This window comes from Poecile atricapillus, chromosome W, assembly GCF_030490865.1.
Source record: "Poecile atricapillus isolate bPoeAtr1 chromosome W, bPoeAtr1.hap1, whole genome shotgun sequence".
Lineage (NCBI taxonomy): Eukaryota > Metazoa > Chordata > Aves > Passeriformes > Paridae > Poecile > Poecile atricapillus.
This window is the reverse complement of record NC_081288.1, coordinates 29,518,047-29,545,071: the sequence shown is the minus strand read 5'-3', so window position 1 is coordinate 29,545,071 and position 27,025 is coordinate 29,518,047. Positions and strand designations below refer to the sequence as shown.

Genomic DNA, 27,025 nt, shown 5'->3' with positions numbered 1-27,025 from the left:
GCGGGATCTCGTGCTCCTGCCCGCCTGTCCGTCTCCTTTTCCCCCTCTCGCGCCGCTCCTCACGGACTTCTCGCGATACTTGGCCGAGGCGCTTTCCCGGCCGTGGCTCACGGGCGCGTGAGGTGGCTCTGCCCCTCCCGAGCGGGTCTGGGCTCGTCGCGCGCTTCTCGCGGTGACCGTATCACGGAACATTCTGAGAGAAGGGAAGGGTTCCACAAGGATCGTCGCGCTCAACCCTTGAGGGGTTGGCTCATACAGGGATTGAACGTACAATGTTGGCAATTTTAGCAGCGGGTTCTAACCAACTCAGTTTATGTCGGGCCGCGCTACACTGTCCCTGCCCGCTCTCAGCCCACTCGTCCCTTTGCTGCTTTCCCGTGCTGCCCATTGCTCCCTGCGCTGGACACAGTTTCACAGCAGCTCTGGGTCTCCGTCAGTAATAAGAGGGGGACCTGCGACCGCGTTTCGAGCTGCAGCGCCCCTTCCTCGTCCCTCCCGCGGCTCTGCGGCAAAATCCGACCAATGCCGGGGCTGGCTGGGCGCTGCCGCCCCTCCCCGCCGCCTCTCCACCTCCCGCCCGCGGGGAGCCCCACGGAGGAGCCTCTCTCGGGCAGCTCTGTCTTTGTTTGCTTCGGCCATGGCGGCTTCGCGTTTCCTTTGTCTGCCCGGACGCTCCCAGAGCTGCCTCTCCTCCGTGCGGCGGTGCTGGGGCCCGGAGCGATCCGTGCTTTCCCGTTCGCACGGAGCGGCTGCAGGTCGGTGCGAGGGGAGCAGCGAGCCGGGCCCTGACCGCGGGGGCAGCGCTCAGAGAGGGGCTCCGGGGGGAAAGGTGTACCCAGGGAGGTTCGGAGGGGCCGCTGGAGGGTGCGGAAGGGAGCGTCCTTTGAGGCAGGCCCAGCCCCGCGGAGCTCGCTCCCGGCAGCCTCACAAGGGAGTGTCCGCAGCTGTACACCGAGATCCAGCGGGCGAGAGAAAACGTTCCGGATACCACAAACTGCTGGCTCTGTGACATCTGGATAATCAACGCGAGCCAAACAATTCTTATTCCAATGAGGAAGCCAGAAATTTTGCCGTGTGTTTCACACTTTTGCAGAAAACGGCGTCCATGCTGCTTACAGTATATATTGGACTGTATTTGTCAAGTGAATGAATAAACAGAGAGACATATGAGACTGTATTTCTAAATTAAATCTGTTAAGATTTTAAATATCACACAGAATAGAACTGATATGTCTAAAGTGCTTGCCAATTCTTATTTTATTAGTATATTAGAATTTATATGATTTTTATATATTTAAATTTAAATGGACATTTAAACATGTCTACCTTTATAAAATTTCATATCCTATAAAATTTGTGCAGTTATTAATTCAAATTTATTCTTTAATATAATGTAGAGAACCTTGGCAGCACCTCCAAAATATTTCTGGGAATAAAATATTCCCTAAATTCAGGAGGAAATGCAATTGAGATAGTCATGTGTTCAGTTACAGGTGCCAAAGAGGTATAAATCTTGTTATAAGTATCACTGTGAATTCCTTTTTCTTTCAAATTTAAAGAATTGCCACTCATATATATAGTATAAAGAGGAAAATATATCTTTAATTTAGATTAGGTTTGCTTTTTTGACTGAACAAAATGAACTAAGACTGTTTATATACTAACTGGAAGATTTGTCTCTAGAGGACCTGCCAGGCTGGTGCTTAACATTCCCATTTGGCTCCACAAAGTGTGCTTTGTTCTTTGTATCTGAAAATCTGTGTCTTACTATGTTTCCTGAGGCAGTTATAAACAACATTCTGATTAATTAAAAAAGCCACGAGAAATGATGCAAAATCTTTTGGTATGTCAAAATAATAATTTATTCCTAAGGCCTCCTAAATGTGTAGTGGGGATCCTAGCATAAATTTTCCTTCCAGCAGTATAATCACTGCAAGACTTGGAAAATCCCCTTCCATTTCTGCCAGAGATGGGTGATGGAGAGGCTGAGACCAGTTGTTTCAAGTAAATTAAACAGCTGCAAAGCCCTTTCCTCAATAAGTGTAGTACATTAAGTATAATTTAACATCATGCCTTCTAGAAGGCTGCCTTGCCTATGCCTTGCTACGAGAGTGCACGGACACATTTCACAGGTGTGTCTGTTAGGGATGTATTCAGTTCTTTCATGGATCAGAGCATTTGGTTAGGCAAAAATAATTAAAAAAAGAGAAGAAAGAAAATTTTGCTGCTGAATATAATCCCTAATAAAGCTGTTGATCTGAGATAATTATTTTGGATCAAAGATTAGTGCCCAATCTGCATGTTATAGATATTACATTTTCCTCAGGAATTTGGGCACACAGCACTGGGGGCTAAATGAGAAAGGAAATATTTGCAAAACTCAGCTCCATTAAAAAAAAAAAAATATATAAATCTGTGGCTTTTCAAGTGTGGATTAATTAGTACAGTTACCCCAGTTCCTCATTAAACTAAAATGAGGAAAATGCATTTGTCTATTACAATAAGGCAACATCTCACCATGACTGCACAAGAGGGTATGTAATGAGTAAAAAAATCATTGCATCAGTATGATATAACCAACTTCAAAGCTGCTCATAGTTTTCTTGAGAGCTTAAGTGGCAATTTAAATCCATCTCTGTATCTGCTACAACTGTCATAATAGGTATAATAATATGCAGACTAAAGTAATGTGAGAGCTGCTTAATAGGTACATTTTTGCTAGAGTTGCAAGTAATATAGATGAAAATGGGTAAAAAAGCTCTTCAAATTTTTAACTATGCAGTTTTTTGAGTCTTTTGATATATAGACTGACATTACTGAGTTATCCCCAAACATAACTGTGATCTATAACATTTGAGGGACCTTGGTTGTGGGTTTGTTGTTTCTCTTTTCTTTTGTCACAAATTCTTTGGGATGTGAAGGTGCGTTGGAACCCAATGACACAGCTAAGGTACCACATGATATGGTTTTCCTCTTTCCTACTGCTTGTTGCATATGCAAACGAGATAAATTCATTTATTTAAGCTTGTTTGGCTACATTCCTTCAGCCACTGGAATTTGCTTGAGAGCAGTACCATATAATCCATCTGAATTTACCAGACTTTTACATTTCAGACCTCATCAGTGTTGATGGCATCACCGGGTTAGCCACTAGTGAAACCTCTGCTGGCTTAGACAAATCCAGGGAGTGTTAAGGAATGGATCTAAGTATCACAGAGGATGAAACTCCAGGTACTGAGGTGAGAAGACAAATGAGTACAATAAGTGTTTGGAATGAATTTTTGAAGCAAATAATGCATTTCTGGTCAGATGAGAGGAAAAATCGGGGGATATACTGGACTTACCTCCACACTCAGAGGATGGGGTCCTCTCTTGTGCTACCAACTTTGACCTCCACATACCGGAGCTTGTCCAGAGAAATCTAACTACAGCTTAGATACCTCTACCCCCCTGGCCTTTCTCTGGAATTCCAGTGCTTTGATGTAGATACACACGGCCCAGAAAGCCCATCCTAATGAGGAGGAAGGTGATTCTCCTGTTCTACTCAACTCTCCTGATACCACACCTGGAGCGCTGCGTGCAGCTCTGTGATCTTCTGGCACGAGAAAGACATGAATCTGTCCAAGCAGGTCCAGAGAGGGCCACAAAAATGATCAGATCTAGGTCATCTCTCCCATGAAGAAAGGCTGAGAGAGCTGAGGTTGGTTGGCCAGGGGAAGAGCAGGCTCTGAGGAAACCCTGTTGCAGGCTTTCAGTACAGAAAGATTTCTCTTCAGGCCTGTGGGGAGAGGAGGAAGGACAATGATTTTCAACTGAAAGATATCAGTAAGGAGGTTTTTGCAAGGAGGTTTGTAGGACACTGAACAATCCTGTCTGGAGGAAACGTGGATGCCCCATCCCTAGAAGATGTCATCCCTAGAGTCAGGTGGGATGGGGCTTTCAGCAGCCTGGGCTAGTGAAAGGTAACCCTGCCCACAGCAGGGGTTTTGGACAAGATAATCTTTAATGGTCCCTTCCCACCCAAACCATTCTGAGACTGAAATTTTCTGACAAACACATATGTAGAAATCTCTTCTGGAAATTAGGTAAAGAAGGCTCATGCATTTTAAAATAAAATTTTAATTACCATTGCAGTTTTTAAAGAAGTGTAAGAGCCAGGAGATATTTAACTAGCAAATTATGATCAATAAAACAGCATACTAAAACCGCTACAACCCTAAACGTGTCAATTTACAAACAAAACCTTGAGACAGAGACACCATTGCTGTAGAAGAGTAGTCTGGTGCTCCAGCAACTCCCTTTTTATGTTTCTCTCCACAAATGATCCCTCATGCCCCACTTTGGCCATGGCTCAATGCTGCCTAAAAGGCCTCTCAGCTACAGCTTGGGGACGGTGAGGAGGCACAGTGGGAGCATTGCCTTCCCCCAAGCCCAGAGCACTCCTCCTCCTCTCCAGGGGATGCAAAGAGCAGAGATGAGACCAATCACCTCAATGCAGTGTGCTACAGACCATCAGATGAGGCTTCTGGGAATATCCAAGGAAAAAGGAATCAGCCAGTTTTTCTCATAGTTTATAATAATGAAGAAATTTGACGTTGTGCTCCTAGGTGATATTTGTGCCAACAATATAGAAAACACAGAATTATCTGCAATTAATTAATGCAACTAGAGGCGCAGTAATGAATAGTGAGAGAATTATGAGAAGTTTGAAAATGTTACTTAAAATGGGAATATACTACCACTACAAGGTGTTCCTCAATGAAAGTGTTACACTGTTGCTTTAGAGTGCAGTTTTGACTACCTAGAGATGTAAACAAAATGCCATTTTTCCAAAAGCTTTCCTCATTTTATTAAGACATAAACTTAAGAACTACGGAACTTAGCATCTTTTAAAGGACAAAGGCCTTTAGAGGGAATGAAGAAAGCCTTTTTACATGGTTAGATGTAGCTATTATCTGGGGTTTAGGATGTTCTCCTGTTTATCTTCAAGCTGCAGAGCTTTTGCCACTCCCACCTGTGCTTTAGCCACCATTCTGTTTTCTAGATCATAACTAAAGCTGTGGGACCATGACAGCTGAGCAGAATCCTAAAGAACCACCTCTACTGAGCATTCCACTAATAATAAAAAAAAACCACATTGAAAACACTAAGGCTCATTTAAAAACACAGGTCAGTAAGCAAATATATCAGCCCTCTTCAAGTATAAACCAGATTTTAAAGCACTATAATAAAAGTTCGAGTTAAACTTAGTACTATTGAAGACTCGGCACCAGAATGCCTTTGTAAAGAAAGCAACACAACTCTTTTCTGATTATGTGGGTGGCTCTGAAAAGAGCCTTTGGTTTAAAATGTTACATCGTGCAAAGTCTGAGAAGCTTTGCTCGCCAACTTATTTGCTTTTAGCTTTATGGCTCTCAGTCTTCTTGGGCAGCAGCACGGCCTGGATGTTGGGCAGCACGCCGCCCTGCGCGATGGTCACCTTGCCCAGCAGCTTGTTGAGCTCCTCGTCGTTGCGGATGGCGAGCTGCAGGTGGCGGGGGATGATGCGCGTCTTCTTGTTGTCGCGGGCCGCGTTGCCCGCCAGCTCCAGGATCTCGGCCGTCAGGTACTCCAGCACGGCCGCCATGTAGACGGGAGCTCCGGCACCCACCCGCTCCGCGTAGTTACCTTTTCGGAGAAGCCGGTGCACGCGGCCCACAGGGAACTGCAGCCCGGCCCGCGACGAGCGCGACTTAGCTTTAGCTCGGACTTTGCCTCCCTGTTTCCCGCGGCCGGACATGCTGGAAGCGCTGGATGCAGCACAGAACGCACAAAAGGCAGAGAACCAGGACACTCATACTGACGCAAGCGCTCCTCCCCTTTTATCGCTTCCCTGGGCGGGCTGAGCCCTCCGTGATTGGCTGCAACCGGGCTCTGCTGAAACAACCAATGAGCGGACGGATCGTACGGCGACCAATCAGCGGCCAGGACACGCCCACTATGGGATGGTCCAATCGCATTGCAAGGTGCGGAGACTGAAATTTGCATACGGCGTCTCTATAAATAGCGGGCGCTGCGGCCATTTTATGTGCTGAGCTTTCTCCCGGAGGAAAAGCGCTTGCAAAATGCCCGAGCCGGCCAAGTCCGCCCCCGCGCCCAAGAAGGGCTCCAAGAAGGCGGTGACCAAGACGCAGAAGAAAGGCGACAAGAAGCGCAAGAAGAGCCGCAAGGAGAGCTACTCCATCTACGTGTACAAGGTGCTGAAGCAGGTGCACCCCGACACGGGCATCTCGTCCAAGGCCATGGGCATCATGAACTCCTTCGTCAACGATATCTTCGAGCGCATCGCCGGCGAGGCGTCGCGCCTGGCGCACTACAACAAGCGCTCCACCATCACGTCGCGGGAGATCCAGACGGCCGTGCGGCTGCTGCTGCCCGGCGAGCTGGCCAAGCACGCCGTGTCCGAGGGCACCAAGGCTGTCACCAAGTACACCAGCTCCAAGTAGGGCGTCTCGGACCGTCACTCTCAACCCAAAGGCTCTTTTAAGAGCCACCCACATACTCTATAAAAGAGCTTTAACACAGTACTGCTTCGGTTTCCTTGTGTATGGTAATTCATTTAGGAAATATAAGTAGAATTTTAAACAGAAGTTTAATCGGTTACTTAATCCTGCAATGATATCTATAAAATCTTGGAGTATTTTGCAACTTACAGGTAATTAATGCACTCACTATTCATAAATATAGAAGTTAAAATAGTTTTCCAAAGCACGGACACAATATTAAATCTTTTTACAGTAAAGGTGTGAGACAATACTTCATGGTTTGTTCCATAGAAATTAGGAGCTTCACAGTTGAATAAGCAAACATGCTTCAAGAAAATAAAAGGAAATTGTAATAAATTTCTTAAAGAGGCGGAGGGAAAAACAATTGACCCTCTTCACTTTTTGTATAGATATTTCGGAATTCTCTTTAGCTGAAACATTTTGCCTCGTATATGAAAAGACAGGGACTGGAGGACTGGGGGAAGGAGTTACACCACTGAGATGGGGCAGACTCTTTAAGGGTATGAGATCTCACGGAACGGGGGGACCCGGGAGCAGGGTTAGGCTCGGAGCCAGGGCGGGCAGAGCTCCGAGCCCCCCCTCCGTTCCTCCCTCCTTCCTTCCCCTCCCCCCTCTTCCCCACCCCTTTCTCTGCAGCGCGGGCTTTTCCAAATTTCCCAGCGGCCCAATGAGCGGCCGGGGCCTCTCCCAGCAGCCACTGAGGCGGGTCCGGGCAGCCCCCGGTGCTGCTCGGGGCTCTGCGCCGCTCCGCCTCTGCGCTGCCGCCCGCGGGCTCCGGGACAGCCCCGGCCGAGCCCCGGCCCGCCAGACTGCGGGAGAGGAGCGCTGGCAACTCCGACCCTCCTCCCGCCCCGACACTCGCCTCCTCGGAAATGTAGGTGGGTGAAATCACGCCGAAATTGAGAGCTGCCCCACGACAGCGATGGCAAGCGGGAAGGTCATTGCCAAGGAAGCGGAGGAGCCGTGCTGACAGTTCCCTGCTGCGGTCACTAAGAGGTGTGGCAGTCGCATCCGTGCTGTCAGGAATCGCGCTGATTTAGAGCAACGAAAGGAACCTCCACGCCCCAGAAAGGTACCCGCCCTTAAGCAGTCCCTTTAACATATACTCCCACTTGCGGTGCCATAAAAAAAAAAAAAAAAAAAAAAAAAAAAAAAAAAACCAACAAAAAAAAAAAAAAACAACAAAAAAAACCAGCCTTTAGTAAGCTTTTTCACAGGGAATGTAAACTTTTATTTTTCCAAGTCCTAGTGTAAAACCACGGCCGGAAGTTTAGCGTCCCATCCACTCCACAGACAAACGTCCCACACAGATAGTGGCGAATAGTTGGCTCTGCTGCAGGCACCGACCTCAGTGCCGGAGTGTATCAGCCCTTTTGGGGACAATAGTGGGTGGCTCTTAAAAGAGCCGTTGGGTTTAAAAGTATTTCCACTTCAACACTTCATTTCTTGGGAGCTGCCTTCTTTGCCTTGGCTGCTTTCGGCTTGGCCGCCTTGGGCTTGGCTGCCTTGGGCTTCACCGCCTTCGCCTTAGCCGGGCTCTTCGCTGCTGCCGCCGCTTTTTTGGGCTTGGCAGCCTTTGTCGCCTTCTTAGGGCTTTTCGCTGCTTTCTTGGCAGCTGCAGCCGCCGGCTTCTTGGCTTTCTTGGGGCTCTTCTTCACCGCCGCCGCCTTCTTGGGCTTCTTGGCAGCGCTGGCGGGCTTCTTAGCCGCCGGCTTCTTGGGCTTGGCCGCAGCCGTTCTCTTCTTGGGGGCTTTTTCCTTCACTTCCCCGGGTTTCTTGCTGAGGCGGAAGGAGCCGGAGGCGCCGGTGCCCTTGGTCTGCACCAGGGTGCCCTTGCTGACGAGGCTCTTGAGCCCCAGCTTGATGCGGCTGTTGTTCTTCTCCACATCGTAGCCGCCGGCGGCCAGCGCCTTCTTGAGCGCGGCGAGGGAGAGCCCCTTGCGCTCCTTGGAGGCGGACACGGCCTTGGTGATGAGCTCGGTGACGCTGGGCCCCGCGGGCTTGCGGGCTTTGGAGCCGCTCGCCGCCTTCTTCGGCTTCTTGGCGGCGGCCTTGGCGGCGGGGGCCGCGACAGCGGGAGCGGCGGCGGGAGCGGTCTCCGACATCGCTGCAGAGACTTCTTCCTAATCAAAAGAAAGTAATTGGGCTACAGTAACCCCGATGCCTGAATTTATAGCGAAGCGGTGATCTGTGATTGGTGCTTTGCAGAGCCCGCCTAACTGTTAGCCAGGAAGAGCTTTTCCTCCTCCGAGTCTGTGTTTCTTCGGAGTTATAAATTCATATTTTTCGTAAAACGGGCGCCGTAAAATCACCCCGGTTTCTTCGGAGAGTGAAGAGAAGACGGTGGACTTTCATTCGGGCAAGTTTCTTGCTGTTTGGACCACAGATGGCCGAGAAAAGCTGTTTTTAACCCCGCGTTGTGAAGCCAGAGAGACCCCGGGAACGGCAAACTTTTGTTTTTCCTTCTAAATTAAAATAAAACGCGTAGATAAAAAATCTCCCCCGTACTGCAGGCTTACTCTTTGGGGGGTTTTCTTCGGATTAGGACAGAAACCGAGTGAGCAGCTAGAGTATTTTTGTCGTAAATTGATTTCAAAGACAAGGAAGTAACACAATTTCATGGCTGAGCTTTGAATATGGATAAAGATTCGGCTCTCTTAACCATATCTTTAACTATTAAGGATACAGTATTTCAACATATTTTCTTGTTTCGGGAAAGGAAGACACCTTCAGAGGAATATATATACTGTTGAAAAGTGTTTGGAACTTGCTAGTGTTATGCTTTTTTTTGTTGTTTATTTTTTTGTGTTATTTTGTTTTGGTTTTTTGTGTGGTGTTCTATAAGTGGATAGAAAGATTTTGACATTTTTACAAATAGTCGGTCTGTAAAATGAAGCTGTTAATGCCTAGTTAATGCCTAAAAATTCCAGATAAACTGCTGGTTTAACACTTTCTCGGTTATAATAGTGGATGCTATTCTTTATGACTTACAGAAACATCAGAGCAGACTCGGAGAGGAAAAATATCTTACAGGTATTGATACACTGGTATGTGTTATATACTGCTTAAACATTCATGGAGCCAGCTGAAACATCAGGGATCACACAATAAATAAAATAATGTGGAAATCTTGCCTTCATGAAGAGAATGCTTTAGTTTCAATATAACTTAAAATATTTGGACACTGACTGTTGTGGTTCTGTGTTTCGGTTGTGTGTTTGGGGTGGGATTTTTTGTTGCTGTTGGTTTTTTTCCATAGGTTTCATATTCCTCCAATTCTTTTCTTTGGAGGAAAAGGAAAAAAATTCACTATTGAGGTTTTCATCCCAAGCCTAAGAATATTGAAATAATTTCAAGACAAAACTCATAAATCAGAGTCAGTTTTAATTATCATAATCCCACTTAATTATTGACTCCCATAAACTGACAACAGAAATTAATTAAAATTTTTAAGGACTGTAGTGAATTGTTTAGGTTAATTTGTTATTAAATCAGAAAACAAAAGCCTCTATTTATTTATAATTAAAAAGCAGACAGATTTTTTTTCTCCTTGGTTTGAAAGAACAAGTTAAGATCAAACTTAATATTTTACCACAATGTACTTTGTAAAAATTTGTCATGCAAAATGTCAGCGGGCTATTTCAACAATGGAACATCTTTTCTGACCTGGATAAATCTGAGATTCAAGATGACATGAAGTATGTCACAAAGGGCCCTGACTTGTATTTTGGTACACTGAATGTTGAAGACACAATGAAGTTATACTTGACAGTATAAAACAGCAGTTTTAATTTAAATGAGACAGATTAAAATGACAATGATACATTGAAATTACAGGTGAAAACAATAAACTGTGGCTCTTCCATATTCTCTTTTATTTCTATTTTCATTTTGTTGTGCTTGCATGCAGGTGAAGTAATAAATACTTTGAAGGGGAGGAATGGAAAGCAGAGATTGGAAAAAATTAGATTTGTCAGGACTCCACAGTAAAAAACAGACTGAAAGGCATATTGAAGTGGGCTGTGAAATCTGCCATGCTTCTCGTGAACATGACATTGATCCCACATAAACAACTAGACCAAGTCCAAAGTAGCTGCAGATTTTGAAAGTTCAGTGTGGCAAGTCCTGTGAACACTATGAATATGTTTCAAAGGTAAAAAAGTAGTAGGATGAGGGCACTATGCATATTTTCCAGTCTAGATGAACAAAGATAAAGCGGAATGTGACTAAGTGATGCAAAAGTGAGCCGGGAAGTGTTGCCATCTATCCGAGCCTGTTTAATGTGATGTACATTCTTCAGAGAATAAAGACTTAGGTTAATGTGCTTTAATCCCTGCAGCTTTGACAGTTTGGTGTTAGAGCTCTGGGACTGCTTTATTACGCTTGAAAGTGCTCGAGAAACTGGGATCAAGCGGGCGCGGGCAGCAGCCGCTCCTGCAGGAATGCAGCTGGAACCCCAGGGGTGCATCCTCCTCCCTCACTTCACTCATTTGGGCAAGGTTCCATTCAGGCTTGCTTTTAGTAAACCTGTTCTCAGCTCATCAGGAGAGGAGAGCTTTCCTTCCCTTCCCCCATAAACAGACCGGATAAAGGTCAGAGATAAAGACACAAGAAGAAAGCGATGGGAGATCTCAGATCTTGCTCCTTAAGTAGCGGTCATTGGAACCCCACCCGCAGCAGATAAGGATTGTTGTCCCTACTCTGTGCTAACTTTTAAAGGCATAGAAACGTTTCTGGATGGATTTTGGGTTTCTTTGTCCTTTTTTTTTTTTTTTTTTTTTTTTTTTTTTTAAGAAAAGCATAAGAAGAAGATTGTGAAGGTTGTCATCTAAATTATTTCAAGGGTAGAATGTAGGAGTTCTCTCACTTTTAGCTCTGGGTGCATCGCTGTCAATCCTCGTGTTCCCTGTTCCCTATTTTGAGTTGCACTTCTGATTTTCCTTAGTAGCCTGAGACATTGGAAGTCTTGGCAGCTGGCCTCGGGCATTGTGTGTCAGCATCCTTTATTGTATCTTTCCTTAACCATCACACAGGCTCTTATCTGCACAGAGAATTATCCCTGGCCTACTTGGGAGAAGACAAAATGTTCCTGGTCTCACCATCCATTTCTGGGGAGGGCGATTTTTTTTTTTTAATTTTTTTTTTTAATTTTTTTGGTGTTAATAAAGAGAAGGAATTTAGAAATATGAGGAAGTGTGAAAAGGGGAGGCTTTTTAGAGGTTATTCTTGCTCTCTGGGCCAAGCAACGACATTTTCTAGTTAATTGGGTAAAAGAAACTTGTCAGGAGCTTTGAGCAATTTTCAAGTTTTCACTGCTGGAAAAAGCTGTTAAACGCAGCACTGAACCACAATGAAAATTCTCGTATTTTAGAGACTGATCATTACAAATAGCATTGACATTGCCCTGGGTGTTTTACTGATTAGAGAAAAAAGACAAAGCAAAGCAAGCATCTGAGCATATAATTTTTCAAATCAGTGGTAGATTAGGGAACAGTTTTTCAGCTAGACAGAGAAATTTTCTTTGTGTCAAAAAAATGACTTAAAAATAAAATAAAATTTGAAAGTGAGCTGGTAATAAAAAAATGCTTGCATTTTCTGTGTGAAGAGATGATATTTAAATGTGACTCATTTAATACTTAATTAAACAGCAAACATTTTTCAGTATTTTCCCTGATTTCCCTTCCAAGCAACCTGTACAATTGTAGTCTCTGTTTATCTCTCACTGAATTATATCTGTATCCTCTTACTGAGGAACTCAAACCAATTTTTGTGGTTCAAACTCAACCTCTTTAAATGTGCACCCAAAACATGGCCTTGTTCCCTTACACCACCACACACGTGCTTCCTTGCTCAGCTCTGTAGCTGCTAGGGCAGATTACTTAGGAACCTACAAAATGACAGAGTATTTTCTAATGTGGGGATCTTAAAAACCAAAAATAGTTCATATATAATGTAAGAATTCCTAAAAGTGCATAGTAGAGAAAATACATAAATTTTCTACTTGTAAAGAGAGAAGCTTCTCCAGGAGGAAAAACAGATTAGACATTAGACAAATAAAGGAAAATAAGACATTCAGACTGCTGGAGGAGAGCAATCCAGATAAGCTGATTAGACAAATTTAGCTGAAAGCCTACACTCACTTAAGTACAATTACTATAGTTAGGAAGGTGAAGATACAGAGAAATTGAAAACTTTTAACTGAAGCATGATGTCTTCTCCATAAATAATTTTGCAGTCACTCAACTAATCACTTTCAATATTAATAATAAAAACATAATAACAATAACTTTTCTCTAAAAAGACATTAGTCAGGTCATTGTCATGCTGAAACTATATTGACAATACTGATTCAGCAACTGCAAAGTTTATATGTAGGGAAGATTCAAGGTGTCAAAGAGTTTTCAGTAGTAAAGAAACCTGTATCTTTTTAGTTATACTTCAACTAAGTTAGCGAAAATATATGGACAGTTATTTCAACATTAGGACAATCAAATCTCCTAAAAAAATGTATCTCATCTTTTAATCTAACACCTAATGCAATAGGTCCTGGCCATGCTCCAAGAAGGATCAGCTTGAGCAGGGGGACACTAAAACCTTCATGGGGAGCATGTTAAAAAAATATGAATTCTTACATTTTAATTGAATTTCCTTTGTTTCAGTTTGTGCCCATTGCCTCTCTTCCTAGGCAGTACTAAGAAGACTGAATCTGTGTCTTCTATTCTCCCCACAGGATTTCTGAACACATTAATAAGACACTCCTCACGTGAGAGATGCTCCAGTCCCTTCAGCAATTTTGTGGCACTTGAGTGGTCCCACTGCAGTTCTGCTCATGTTTCTGTTGCCCTGAGAACGTCAGAAATGGACACAGCGCTCCAGTTTCGCTCACCAGTGCTGAGTGGAGGGAAACAATTATTTCCCTCGGTACCATTTGGCACATAGTCCTTCTCCAGGTTAATTTATGAATCTGTGTATAGATTAACCCTGAATGACACTCCCATGACTTTTTAAATTTTGGTAGTTCAATAGAGAAAGCTTCAAAAACCACTTTAACCTCTCACACAGTCCTTAGTTTCAAGGCTTGTCAAGATGAGTTTGAGCAGCCCTGATTTGGCTCGGTGCTCATGCTGTATATGACTGAAGGATTTGTTAAAGCTAGTTAGAGTCTCAGCAAAACTTAAATTCCTACAGTTTTGAGTGATCAAAAGGTGACTGACTGATCAAAGAAGTGACTCTTCTACCGTTGGCTGCTAATGTTTGCCAACCAGCAAAAAAGGGCTGTGCATTTTAATGAATGACCCCCCAAATCTTCTCTTTTCCCCCATACAATGAGAGCATGAAGCATCAAAATATTCCTTCTGGCTTCTGAAAACCTTTGGATCAGAGATTCTCTTCTAACCAAATTTGACTTCTCTCCATCCTTCCATGGGATTGAGAATTACTGTTAGTAGTAGCAGTAGTGTTAGAATGCTTAGGAACCTCATTTATGAGCAGGATTCTGTGTTATTTTATTCCACAGAGCAACTAACTTTGTATTGATTTCAGCTGAAGAAAAAGGGGAAGAAAGTGCAGAAAGATGAGGAAATATAGGTATCTACATGCAAAAATATGGATGTAACCCTACTTCTGTAACTTTTTGTAGCTTTTACAGAGTGCCCAAAAGGAACTGGACTGTGGTATTTGAGACTATGTGACATGCTGTCTATTCTCCCAGGTGCACAACTGAGTCAATTTTTATTTCTTTTTGTGATGGAGGTTGTAAATACTGATTCAGTCAGAAATGCAAATTGAACCAATGTCATCAGTATAGAAAAATTCTGTCCAACCCCTTCAGTGAGACCCAGGATGTACATGTTATTAAATGCCATTCTCTAAGATAGCAAAGGTAATTCCAGCCCTTCATTCTGAGTGGAGGGAAACAGGATGCTGAAAGTTTTCCTGGCACAATGTACTGCAGGGCCAGCTGTGCACCCAGCCTATGCAGCCTCTCCTACTCTTTAGGTATCTGAAGAGTATGGCCAAGACCTTAGTACAAAATCAGTCATTTTGGGTTACAGATCAATGCATTTCTCAGGTTACAGACTCAGCACACACTGAGGAAGGGACAACTCATTGATGCTGAGTTGTACTAATTACAAGGTCAAACAATTTCAGGGAAGATATGAATAAAAATTAAATTTTATATTACTCAAAACAGATATAAAGAAAGAAATGAAAACCATGTTTAATAGACTTTGCTCAAAATTTAATTTAAGAACAGTTTCAGTACAGGGTGCAATATTCCTCTAGAACTTGATGATACACTACAGATTTTCTCTCAGTGTCATTTTGTTTCATTTTAGAAAAGTATTAGAAATGAAAGTAATAATCAGGAAAATTTGGTCTAGCAGAAACACTAACCCTTCCAGGGTCGAAATTTATATTTAAATGTTTATGTTTGTCAACTATAAAATTAAACTGCAGTCTCAATCAGCCTATGACTGCAGGGATCAGTCCTAGGCCTGGTATAATTTTATTTATGATCTGAATTAAAGTCTACAGAGCTTGTATGCAAATACTGTGAGTATCAACTCAGAAAAATAATTTAAATGGTTGAGGACATTTTATGTATTGAAAAATGCCAGATTAGAGACACTGTCTTCAAAGATGTGTTAGATTCTTCATCTGGAATAAACTGCATCAGTTTTACAAATACTAAGAAATATTGCAGAGCTAACAAGCACCTGAGTAGATTTGGATCTTCAGATTATAATTCTATGTTGATAATAAATCAAAACCAGTATTTTAGTAGAAAAGGATCACAATGAAGGCTTCTATAAGACAGGGGAAGATTATGTTCCTCTGTGGTCAGGAATGGTACACTCCTATTTGGAGTTTTAGGCCTAGTTTTTAGTTCCAAATTTCAAGTAATGAGAAGTGAACAGTAAGTCAATGCACAGAAGAGAGAAGCAGCGATTATCAGATGTCTAAAAATTCTTCCTTGATGAAAAGGCATGTATTATTGAAGTAGCCTGACTGAAGGAGAATGCTGAAAAACTGAAGTTTTCTCTTAAAAATTTGAAACACTGTGAGAAAGGAAGTAATTTTTCCTTATTATACATTGTAGAAAACAGAGGAACAGATGCTCTTTGCAGCAAGTTAGCAGTAAAGAAATAAATTCTAATATGGAGTAGAAAATATTTCAGGGAATGACAACAGTCTCCAAGAAACAGTGACTGAGTAAGTGTCAGAAATAAAATGGGTTCTGTTGACTTGATAGTGGATGAAGTGCAACAAAAATTGCTCATGTCTAGGTGTAGGTAATTATCATAGAACTGTTGATTAAAGAATATCTGTGTGGACAAAGGAGGAATGCTGTATGCAATATACTTGACATTTCATGATATTTTTGGAACCATCTCCCAAGCGTTCTTGTTTGGGATCAGAGGGACTGCAGGCAGGATCAGAAGGCTCTTAGATATTTGAAAATTGTCTGTAGCACAGGGCCAAAGGGTTATAGTTAACAACTTAGTGTCTGCAGAGAGCCAGGAATCAAACCAATGCTCCAGGGCTAGTATTATTTGGTGTTTTCTGGAACAACCTGGGTGGTGAGACAGAATGTACTCCTAGCTAGTGTGGATAGCACCAAGTGAAGAAGGCTAGACAGGGTCAAAAATAATACTGCCAGACAAAAGGGACGTTAATAAACTTGAGTTATGGGCCAACAAAAATCTCATGCAGTTTGTCAGAGAGAAGTGCCACTTTCTGCACATGAAGACATTTCCATTCTATTGCCTCAGCATAGTCCAGGTAATGACTGGTGTGACCTGGGCAGGACCTGGACATTGTGGTGACTTTCTTAACTGCTGTATCCTTAAAGGCAAGCTGCTTTATCCAGAGCATGACCATGAGTAAATCTCTGTAAGTGGCTGGGGTTTTCAACTGGAATTTTTCAGTTTTCCAGTCAAGTATGGCTGTAACAAAAACAGAGCACAGCAGCAATGTCTGGAGTCACTAACACAAGGCATATCACTATTTTTCAGAGTTGACTTCCCTCAGCAGTGCATAGCCCAAGACAATATTCAACAAATTCCTAAAAGGGCACTCACATTAGATTTGTGCTTGGAAAACTATGCCCCAGAGAGGCCATTTGTACAAGGCAGTACTTCAGTGTTTTTAAGTGCTTACAGCTCTATAGGTTGGTAGAGTTCAGCTGAAAAACTTACTGCCCAGAGCAGCTCTGCATGAGCCCAGGCAACAAGAGGAGCTACTCAGCCTCAGCGGTGCAAAACACGTGCTGTTTACAGCCCTTTCTGGATTCATCTTGTAGCTTAATCAAGGGACAGTACATCATGAGACCTGTGCTGCCTCAAGTGCCGGTTTAGGAAGAAGAGAAAGGGTCAGAGAGAAGCAAAGCTCCTGAGCAGCCGTGTCGGCTGGGGTTGCTGAGTAGCTGGTTTGCTGTTCACTGTGTCTCTACCAGGAGGCAGGAGCAGATTTCCATGGTGTTTTACTGAGCTCAGAGCTCCACAGGCCACCCTGGATCACATACTAGTGCACTCTTTGGTGTGTTCCTCAGAGAAGCCCAGGAATGCTATGGCCAAGTGCAGAATTTGCTCAGCATTGGTGCCCTTGCTCCTCCTTACAGGTAACTGACCCTGTCCCTTCTCTCCCATATCCTATAAAAGCTTCATGTGAAGAACTGGGTATTTCATTAACATCCCAACACCCCAAACCTGATCTAGGAGTTCCTCCAGCCTCTTTTTCCTGGACCTCTTCAGCTATACCAGCAGTTCCAGCTGTCCAGTGAGCCTGCGAGATTTCAGCTTGTGCATGAGTGATGGTGGTGAGGCCCGTGCAAGCCTTCTTCACAGCAGTGACTCAGACAACACGCTCACAAGAGAGTTTTTTGGAAGATTTTGCCTCTCTGTGAATCATCTGATGTAGAAACCACGCTGTGTGAATGGCAAACTGTATCCTCAAAGGTCAGCCTAAGATGCTGGACCACGACAGAGATCTTTTCTTGATTTATCAGTCCCTGCGTAGTTTCTGAATTTGGCAGCAAGAAGGAAGCTGGAAACAGCCCAAACGAGGGCTACAGCCCAAACTCTTTTATCTCTGACCAGCTGGAGTGGTTAAATAAAAAGATGAGAATGGGTCTCTCCACCTCTGACTGTCTGAATTAGCAGGAAAAGGCAGGGAAAATACTAAATTAATTATTAGTGTATCAGTCATTAAACTAAATCTATAAGAATTGTGCACTTTGCTTGGAAGTGTTTTCCACTTTTTTTTCTAAATGCCAAACTACCACACAGCATAAACCATTTCTGTACCTATGCTACTGCTAGAAGATTCCTTCCAAATGGTAAATCCACACATGCAAATATTGACTTATGTGCCTCGGTCTCAAAATCAGAGCTTTCTGTGCTTAAAAATTTTCTTACCAAAATGATGTTGGCTGCTCTATTTTGGTAAGCACAGCTTTCTGGCATGGCTTATGTGCTGAACTGAAGTTGGGGTATGTGGCCACTGGGATACAGGGAACAAAGACCACTGAGGTAGATTAAATAGCTTCAGGATTGCCAAAGAAGTCAGATCCTGTGCGATTTACAGTTCTGTGTAGAGGCAGGTCCCAGCTGATTGCATCCCGATGCTGTAGGAGTTGAATACTCTCCATCAAGATTCTTTCAGATATTACATGAGAAGGGTTTAACATTTAATTTCAAATTTTCCTGATGAGCATATTTGACTTATATTGTATTTGTAATTAGCAGAAGGATACTGTACTGAAATTGCAGCCAAGCATAATAAAGCATTTGCAATACACAGTTGAACGACTGCAGAAGTGAAATTCTCATTACTCGTCTCTGTATGCTCAATATTAATGCTGCCCCCCCATGCCCAGTCCCTGTGAAGGATGAAATGTTGGTTGAAACCATCTCAAGCCTGTTGCTATCTCCAAACTTTTCTATTTGTTCTCCAGTTTTTACAAGTTATATTGGGCTGATTCACATGCACACTGCCCATCCTCCCCACCCCTCATTTTCATCCGGCTTGCTCAGGAAGACTTTGGTCTCTGTTAATCATCGGAGGAAATCTGATGATTCACTGGTGCAGCTCTCTTGTCTAAAACCATGGTAACTCTTCAGCCTCCCTGATGTGTAAATAAGTGCAGTTTTCTTTACAGTGCCGTTTTCCTCCAGCTCATTGTGGCTGAGGCCTTCTCCTCTGAGCTCTCCTCTCTCGTGGGAATACTCTGGTCCATCAAAAGTGCTTTTTGATGAATTAATTTATTTCCTGCAGATGAGATCTGTGTTCTCAGATGTGATCACATTCATCCTGGCAGATCACAAGAGCATGAACACAGTGCAAAGCAGGGATCTGTGCCGGTCTCACTCACAGAGGTCACGCTGCATTTCTGTTCTTCCTTTGAGAATGACAGAGAATATTTTGAGGAGGAAAGGAAGCACCAGCTGCCAGTGGGTGGAAAAAAAAGAATATGAAAACTTATCTGATGTTTACATAAAATTCAAAACTATTAGTTTGGAAGTATAAATGTATTTACAGAATTTTATTCATATATATTCTTAAAATACAATGACTGGCAATATTATTTTTTGTTAATGTTGACACAAATTCAAACCCTGAGGTACTAGTAGCATATAATGAATGATTTTTTTAAATTTTAACACTTCAAAAGAGTACATAGAAATTATGTTTGCCTTTCATACATAAAAGGACAAGAGAAAACCAATATTTTTTACCTATAAGATTTCAGTTGTACGAGTTCAGGATGTTTTCACATGATGATATTTGGAACATCCTAAAACAAAGACCACTCCTGACTTTCACAGAAGATAATTCAGAATATCTTTTGTTTCCAGAATTGGAAAGGAAGGGAAAGGGAAAGGGAAATTGAAAAGCTTAATCTATAGTGAAAAGGAGAGTGATATTTTTTCCTAATCAAGGAGCAAAAATTTCAGTGTGTAGTTATAATACAGGTAATTTTGTAAAAAAAACCCTAAAATTACCCAACTGCAGTAACTCAAAATGAGCAAAATTAGCAGAAGTCACAAACTAATAGAACTTTAATAATATAAAGAAGATTATATTCCACCTTCTGGTCAGTATATATTTACAGACAAAAAGGTGCTAATGTGAAATTGGAATATATAAGAAATGGGAGGTGGAAATCAAAATAAAGAAACCAACAAAATTAAATTTTGTGAAAACTTATTTAGAGTTTTTAAGAGATCTGAAATCATTAAAAATTCTGAAACAGCGTTTATATCACTTTGAATACAAATTAAGCAAAACTATTAACGAATATCATCATGAAAATTATGAGAATTTGAAAAAATTCACAGCAAACCCTGCCAGGGAAACGAAACACAATAGGGGCACATACACAAATGGTTTATACAAATCTGAGGGGAGGGCTGGCAAAGCTTTCCAACTGTATAACACGAACATCGCTGGCATTTTTTGCGCGGGGGAGGTTTACTCTCTGTTTTACTTGCACCAGCAAGTAAAACAGCACCCTGGAGGGGCGCGGCGAACGAGGTTTCACCACCGGTGGCGCGCGCAGGGAAAATGGCGGGAACCCCCCCCCCCAACTCCGCTGTGCAGTTCTCAACCAGGTCGGACCGCAGCGCATAAAGGCGGCGGCGCGGGCGGCGCTGGCTCAGAGCGGCAGCGGCAACAGCAGCTGCATCATGTCCGGCAGGGGCAAGGGCGGCAAGGGGCTCGGCAAGGGCGGCGCCAAGCGGCACCGCAAGGTGCTCCGTGATAACATCCAAGGCATCACCAAGCCGGCCATCCGCCGCCTGGCTCGGCGCGGCGGCGTCAAGCGCATCTCGGGGCTGATCTACGAGGAGACGCGCGGCGTGCTGAAGGTGTTCCTGGAGAACGTCATCCGCGACGCCGTCACCTACACGGAGCACGCCAAGAGGAAGACTGTGACCGCCATGGACGTGGTGTATGCCCTCAAGCGCCAGGGCCGCACTCTGTACGGCTTTGGCGGCTAAAGCCTTGTGCTCGTACCGGACCATCTGGACAAGAACCCAAAGGCTCTTTTAAGAGCCGCACACATAAGCTGGAAAAGAGCTGTGTTGCTTTAAAGTGAAGTGTTATCGCTTTAAATGCATAATTATTTTCTCACTCACTGCTAAGTCTCATCGTTAATACGTTGAAAGCCATTTTAACTAAAAATATAAAATGTAGAGTGCTGATAACAGCGTTTTATGTTCAGGGCTATGTAGGGGCAGTACTTAAGAAAGTACATAACTAAAAAAATAGTAAAACAACCTAAATATAGTTACCTCTTTAGTGCTGGCGGCTTACAGGCCATCTTAAGTGTTTCCCTGCGGGGATCTCTTCTGTGGGGGCATTTTCCCCCTCATTGTGTAAACAGTACAAGGAGATACCTATTTATATTTAAATTAATGTCTTTTGCAATTCACTGTGAGGAGTATCAGCTCCCTAAGTCCCTTCTCTGAATAAGTGATCCCCCTTGTCCTCTGAATGTGGAGTGTAGGAAATTGTCCACTATTTGTGATTTCGCTGTGTTTAAGGTTAGGGAATACACTTTTTAAATTTGGGGTGCCGGAGGTGTTCTCTGTACCTGGTGTCAGTTCCTCCCCTTCACCTGAAAGCCCTTCTGTGATCGGGCTCCAAAGGCAGCTCACCCGAAACAGGGAAATATTGCACACATATACAGTGAGGAAAGTGGAAATTTCAACTTACGCCTTGCTCTATGTCAGCAACAGCCTCAGGATACTTCGGAATGCTGAAAGGTTCAGTCGTTTGGAAACACTCTCTTGGATTAGAAAATTTTCATTTCCAATTAATTTTGACACCAAAGCATTTACCTTAGCAGATGAAAGTTACACTAAGTGGAATCCAGCCTTTCCCACCAAAACTCCCTCACAATACACAACCCCATGCACCCTAGAGTAAAATCCAAGCCCCAAAATATTGTTATTGTTCCAATTTAGAAAAAAAATGTCAATCGGAGAAGCATAAATTTCCTACGCATTCAGCCCGGCATAACTGGCAATTTCTCATTTCCAGTTTGAACTTTTTATTCGTAAGGATATGATTTTTAAAGGAGGCTGTAAAAACTGAAAAGACAGAGACCACCCTTAGAACAAAAGCGGCGGGGCCGAGACCGGGGGGGCTCGGGCGGGGGCAGAGCGCTGGCAACCGTTGGAGAAGGCGCGCGCTTTCCTGGCGGGTTTCTTCTGCTTTAAATAAACCAATAGGAGCGGCGCGTTGCTGGCAGCCAATCAGGGAGCGGGAACAGCCTATAAAAGGGGCCGCGGCAGCGGGCCGCTTCCATTTGTTCTCCTCGCTTCCGCGGTTTCGCTGCGTTTCTGGTTCGGTATGGCGCGCACGAAGCAGACAGCGCGTAAGTCGACGGGCGGGAAGGCGCCCCGCAAGCAGCTGGCCACCAAGGCTGCCCGCAAGAGCGCGCCGGCCACGGGCGGCGTCAAGAAGCCGCACCGCTACCGGCCCGGCACGGTGGCGCTGCGCGAGATCCGGCGCTACCAGAAGTCGACGGAGCTGCTGATCCGCAAGCTGCCCTTCCAGCGCCTGGTGCGCGAGATCGCGCAGGACTTCAAGACGGACCTGCGCTTCCAGAGCTCGGCCGTCATGGCGCTGCAGGAGGCCAGCGAGGCCTACCTGGTGGGGCTCTTCGAGGACACCAACCTGTGCGCCATCCACGCCAAGCGCGTCACCATCATGCCCAAGGACATCCAGCTGGCCCGCCGCATCCGCGGTGAGCGCGCCTGAAGAGTCTCCTGCCGCAGCTCTCTAGAACCAAAGGCTCTTTTAAGAGCCACTACATGCACAATAAAAAGAGCTGTGGCATTGCTTAAAATTTCGCCTCAAATTCACCCGTGCTTTGCAAAATAGTGAAGTAACTTAACACTAGATGAGGGTAGGAGACGAATCTTAGGTAAAGCAGCGTGATTAGAGAGCTTCAGGCAGGATGGAGGGGTTTATATCCGTGTGACTGATGGATGTGACACAGTTCTGAGGGAAAAAGGGGTGGAGGGGGCTGACAGGGACATTCCAGTGTCTGGAGGAAATCTGCACTTTAAGCCCAGGCTGGCTGGTTCAAGGCAGAGCAGAAACTTCCTGTGTTAGTGTCAAACCGGGCTGACACAAATGGCCTTAAGAGGAGCTGCTGCCTTGCTTTGACAGTTCTTAACACCAGGGACAAGAATATCTTATCTCAAATCAGTCTTGATTATCTCAGTTTTGATACATATTGTTATACCTGGTCTCAAAACATAGGAGGACCATAGTGATGGCACAGGGTGCATAAGGCTTCTTGCAGCACAGATAAGTAATTGAAAAGGCCAAGAAACTGATTGAAAAGTACTGTAGACAGGAATAACTTACTAAGCTTTTCCAGATTTGTTACCATAATAATACAAAACTTGGGGGGAAAACATTTTGGGTTTGTGGGTTTTTTTGGGGGGTTTTAGTGTAGGTGTTTTTTTGGTTTTACTTGTTTGTATTTTTTTTTTTTTTGTGGAATGGATGGATATTTTCAATAAGTTTTATAAAAATCATGGAGCAAAAATTTATGTATTCTTGCATTAGTGGAAGTAAAAGTATTTGTCTTTGAACTTGTATTTCTCTGGTAATGATCTCCATATTTGATATATGCTGAGTTATCATTTCTCCAGCCAGTTACTTAGGATTCTTTATGAGTTTCTGGAAGGTCAGGTGTAAACACCTGCAGTTTTCAGCCTTCTAAGGACCCACCTTTGTTTGAATTCTTACTATGAAACAAGGACATTCTAACAAGAGTCTGAGAATCAAAATAGGAAGTTAAAAATTAAACCTGAGATTCATTAGTAGCTGATGTTTCTCCAGTTGTTTTTGGAACAATTTCCCTTTCTTCTCTCCATCTGCAAAAATTCACATCTGGTACTTGGGGTGCGACAGTCCTGAGGACTGGAGAGTGCTTGAAGGTTGCTGCTAGAAGACAAAGTGCCCACCTGTTGTCATTTTGGGCATTATTTGCCTGCTTTGAGATGCTGCACTACAGAACTACAGACCCCATCTGTCAGAGAAAGCTCTTGGGGGGCTGGGAAAAGCAAGCAGAAAGACTTGCTGAGTGTACCAATCAGACAGAATAAAGATTTCTTTTTTTGGGGGGGGGGGGGCGGTTTCTGCCTTTCATCTGTTTTCTCCCTTCTTTTTGTCTTCCTCCCACATAATGGCCCCTGAATGATTTTATTGATCATCATGATTTGGTTTTTGGAACAAGGCTGGAATGGAAGGAAAGTTATATCTTGTAGCATGATGATTTCCCCTTGTCTTGATTAAGCAGCACAAGGTTATAAGAAACTTCGGACTAACAGCCTGGAGAGAGAAGGAAATATTTCAGTAGGCCATAGAAATTCCATGTTCTCTGAAAAGTCAGAGAAAAGAATAAATGAAAGGATAACCTCAGTCTTCGTTTCTTCCTTCTGCTTCAGTTTTAATTGAGCATATTTAACACTAACTAGGAAAAATAAATTAGTAGAGAAACTCTGTATTATTTCTAACAAGTAGCACCACGTCAATGCTGTAAGATCCTACCCAGCCCCTTTTAGCAATTTTACTGGATGTCACTGGTTTGCAAACTGAGAAGAAAGAGAAGATATGAACAACTTGCCAGTCGTAATGAAGAATTTCCTCATTTGCTTTTGAGAGCAGATTCCACAGACTCCTATCTGGGCAGGCTCTTTATAGAGCCTGGGTGTGCACAATAAGCAGGCACCAGTGACCCCGGCCTCTTTATTTACAAGTGTAACACTTCTAAGGTTTTAGCCTTTTTAACCTTTGCTAACCTCAAATTTGGGCCCAGTTAGGAACTTTAAGTCAGTAATAAATTGCAAGTGTGTAGCAACAAGTAGTATCAGGATGGAAGGTACTGAAGTTTTAGAGAGTAGACAGACATATTGTTAATTTTAATATTATAATAATGCAGTTCCTTTTAAATTACACTTAGGCACAGTCTCTGTACTCTTCCGGCAGGAGCACTACCACTGTATAAATTCTCACCCCTTACTCTACAAGTGGTAATGTACAAACAAAGGAATAAATGATAATAGAACAATTTCAACTAAAAGAGACTTAGAGTGATCATCTAGTACCAACTGTGAAACACTTTCTATTATTTAATACACCATATAATATTGGAACTGCAGAAAAACATGCCAGATGGTGCTGAGGCAGAGGGGAGTGAGAAAGAGATGGATGGATCTGAAATAATTGAAATTTGGGAATGGAAGAAGAGCATATGAAAGTGTGTATACAGTTCTATAACATTTAAATATGTGTGTTTATATAGCTTTCATGCCTTCATCCCTATGCTATTAATATTTCTTGTATATACCATGTTTACCTCATGTGTATTGTTTCAGAAAAATAGCATATGAAATCCCTTTTGGGGCTCCCAACATGTTATACTCAAATACTTGAATTTTAATTTCTGAACAATTTGGCTGATAACATTTACAGAAGGGTTTTGGACAGTCCATTGTCAAGGACAGAAGAAAATACGTTGTGAGAGCAAAGAAGAAAAATCAATAGAAATCTCAATGCTTTATTTGTGAATTTGTAGAAAACATGACCTCTCTAAACTACTAAAACAATGACAGACTCTAAGACTTGGCACAACCAAAAATTGAACTAAAGGCCAACTGTAATTTCCTGACTACAAAATTTTATTGAATTAATTAAATTTGGCTAAGTGTTGGCCTTTGATCTCCCAGTCCATGTTTCTCTCCTGACTCAGTTTTCTTGTCATCAGATACAAAACACTTATCTTTAATGCTCAAAACAATATAATCCTATTTCCTACGGGTCTCCCATTGGCTAAATCTGTCAAGTCTTCACAGCCACTTTCTTTTCTTCAGCTGATCTGGTCCCAAACAGAAGCCACAGAACTTCCTCTGTGCCGGTAATCTCCATGGATTGGGACAATAGAAGAGAGGTGGTCTGTCAGAAACAACCACTGGATTGTCTTTGCCCTCCCAGGTTCTTCCTGGTCATCTTCTCCAGCCTGTCCTCAGTCATATCACTCACACAGAAACACATACTACCAAAAGAAAAGGGAAAAAAAATAAATTAGACTAATTTATTGAATTTTTCAATTTTCAATCCTATCATCAAGTTTATAATCTTAGCACTTCTGTTTTAGTCACGTGATAGAGGTAGGGCTCTGAGATATCCAGTTACAATTTCAAGAGTACACCACAGTAAAAGCAACTATAGAATGAAATAGTCAATAAAAAGCGGTGAAACTTGATGTTTTTGTTCCAATACTAACTCAGGTTATACATACCACAATGCTTTAAAATAAAACGGGGGCTATTCCAAGTAGCCTATTTCACAGAAAGTATCAAATTACGGGTGGGGGGAGGGAAGAGGGATGGGGTAAAGTGTGGGCTGTCCGCCCTAGTAGTGCAATTTTTCATTTATCTGAACATTCATTTGCTCTGTGCATTGACTTATTCTGTGGTTCAATGGGCTTTAGCAAGCACCTCACTAAAACAGCACAAATCAGTACCTAAACAACAAGCTACAGGTAAATGATTGAAATTATTAGTGTGCTTATGCTAGAATTCCAAAAATTTTGAAAAACTTTAGAATCACTGCCTTGTAAGAAAGCGTAAGAAAGCCTGTGTTTCAACTCTCTTGTGCAATGTAGCGGCTCTTAAAAGAGCCTTTAGGGTGTGGGCAAAATAATACAGGATCACTTGAAGTGAACCTGAGATCGGAAACTCCTCAGGCTCGCTCGCCGCGGATGCGGCGGGCCAGCTGGATGTCCTTGGGCATGATGGTGACGCGCTTGGCGTGGATGGCGCACAGGTTGGTGTCCTCGAAGAGCCCCACCAGGTAGGCCTCGCTGGCCTCCTGCAGCGCCATGACGGCCGAGCTCTGGAAGCGCAGGTCCGTCTTGAAATCCTGCGCGATCTCGCGCACCAGGCGCTGGAAGGGCAGCTTGCGGATCAGCAGCTCCGTCGACTTCTGGTAGCGCCGGATCTCGCGCAGCGCCACCGTGCCGGGCCGGTAGCGGTGCGGCTTCTTGACGCCGCCCGTGGCCGGCGCGCTCTTGCGGGCAGCCTTGGTGGCCAGCTGCTTGCGGGGCGCCTTCCCGCCCGTCGACTTACGCGCTGTCTGCTTCGTGCGCGCCATAGCGAACCAACAACACAGCCCCCGGCAGAGAAAGAGAAATAACCGCCGCGGTAGCTGAACCGCCGGCATTTAAAGAACTGCCGCGTGTCTGATTGGCCCGCAAGCCGCGTCTCTGATTGGCCCCGAAGACGCGTCTCTGATTGGTCCGGACGCCGCGTTGTCTGGTTGGTCCGGAAGTCGCGCGCTCTGATTGGCTGCCGTGGGATGCCAGCCGGGCCCGGAGGAGCTGAAGCTCTGCCGGAGCCGCTCGGCCCCGCTCCCATCGCTCGCAGGGCCCGGGGCGGGCCGGGAGCTCCGGA

The 27,025-nt window shown here is 43.8% G+C and overlaps 6 protein-coding genes across 6 annotated transcripts; 3 read left to right on the top strand and 3 right to left on the bottom strand.

Annotated features, from left to right (window-relative positions):
* Positions 1–5,233: 5,233 nt before the first annotated feature.
* LOC131592388 (histone H2A.J) lies at positions 5,234–5,852 on the bottom strand. Its single transcript, XM_058863862.1, has one exon. It carries the CDS (start codon positions 5,777–5,779, stop codon positions 5,390–5,392), a length of 390 nt encoding a protein of 129 aa, XP_058719845.1. The 5' UTR covers positions 5,780–5,852; the 3' UTR covers positions 5,234–5,389.
* Positions 5,853–5,962: 110 nt separating this feature from the next.
* LOC131592391 (histone H2B 1/2/3/4/6) lies at positions 5,963–6,597 on the top strand. Its single transcript, XM_058863865.1, has one exon. The coding sequence runs from the start codon at positions 6,105–6,107 to the stop codon at positions 6,483–6,485; it is 381 nt and encodes a 126-aa protein (XP_058719848.1). The 5' UTR covers positions 5,963–6,104; the 3' UTR covers positions 6,486–6,597.
* Positions 6,598–6,704: 107 nt separating this feature from the next.
* On the bottom strand, positions 6,705–8,666 carry LOC131592396 (histone H1.10). The gene has a single exon (XM_058863871.1). The coding sequence runs from the start codon at positions 8,648–8,650 to the stop codon at positions 7,985–7,987; it is 666 nt and encodes a 221-aa protein (XP_058719854.1). The 5' UTR covers positions 8,651–8,666; the 3' UTR covers positions 6,705–7,984.
* Positions 8,667–20,215: 11,549 nt separating this feature from the next.
* On the top strand, positions 20,216–20,721 carry LOC131592395 (histone H4). Its single transcript, XM_058863870.1, has one exon. It carries the CDS (start codon positions 20,237–20,239, stop codon positions 20,546–20,548), a length of 312 nt encoding a protein of 103 aa, XP_058719853.1. The 5' UTR covers positions 20,216–20,236; the 3' UTR covers positions 20,549–20,721.
* A 1,172-nt stretch (positions 20,722–21,893) lies between these two features.
* On the top strand, positions 21,894–22,376 carry LOC131592385 (histone H3). The gene has a single exon (XM_058863858.1). It carries the CDS (start codon positions 21,906–21,908, stop codon positions 22,314–22,316), a length of 411 nt encoding a protein of 136 aa, XP_058719841.1. The 5' UTR covers positions 21,894–21,905; the 3' UTR covers positions 22,317–22,376.
* A 3,199-nt stretch (positions 22,377–25,575) lies between these two features.
* On the bottom strand, positions 25,576–26,741 carry LOC131592383 (histone H3). The gene is made up of 2 exons (XM_058863856.1): positions 26,299–26,741; positions 25,576–25,626 (listed from the first exon to the last, which is right to left on the bottom strand). The coding sequence occupies exon 1, from the start codon at positions 26,724–26,726 to the stop codon at positions 26,316–26,318; it is 411 nt and encodes a 136-aa protein (XP_058719839.1). The 5' UTR covers positions 26,727–26,741; the 3' UTR covers positions 25,576–25,626; positions 26,299–26,315.
* Positions 26,742–27,025: the final 284 nt, after the last annotated feature.

Excerpts from the sequence above, each read along its gene's own strand:
- LOC131592388 (XM_058863862.1), bottom strand. The coding sequence starts at position 5,779 with ATGTCCGGCCGCGGGAAACAGGGAGGCAAAGTCCGAGCTAAAGCTAAG.
- LOC131592391 (XM_058863865.1), top strand. The coding sequence starts at position 6,105 with ATGCCCGAGCCGGCCAAGTCCGCCCCCGCGCCCAAGAAGGGCTCCAAG.
- LOC131592396 (XM_058863871.1), bottom strand. The coding sequence starts at position 8,650 with ATGTCGGAGACCGCTCCCGCCGCCGCTCCCGCTGTCGCGGCCCCCGCC.
- LOC131592395 (XM_058863870.1), top strand. The coding sequence starts at position 20,237 with ATGTCCGGCAGGGGCAAGGGCGGCAAGGGGCTCGGCAAGGGCGGCGCC.
- LOC131592385 (XM_058863858.1), top strand. The coding sequence starts at position 21,906 with ATGGCGCGCACGAAGCAGACAGCGCGTAAGTCGACGGGCGGGAAGGCG.
- LOC131592383 (XM_058863856.1), bottom strand. The coding sequence starts at position 26,726 with ATGGCGCGCACGAAGCAGACAGCGCGTAAGTCGACGGGCGGGAAGGCG.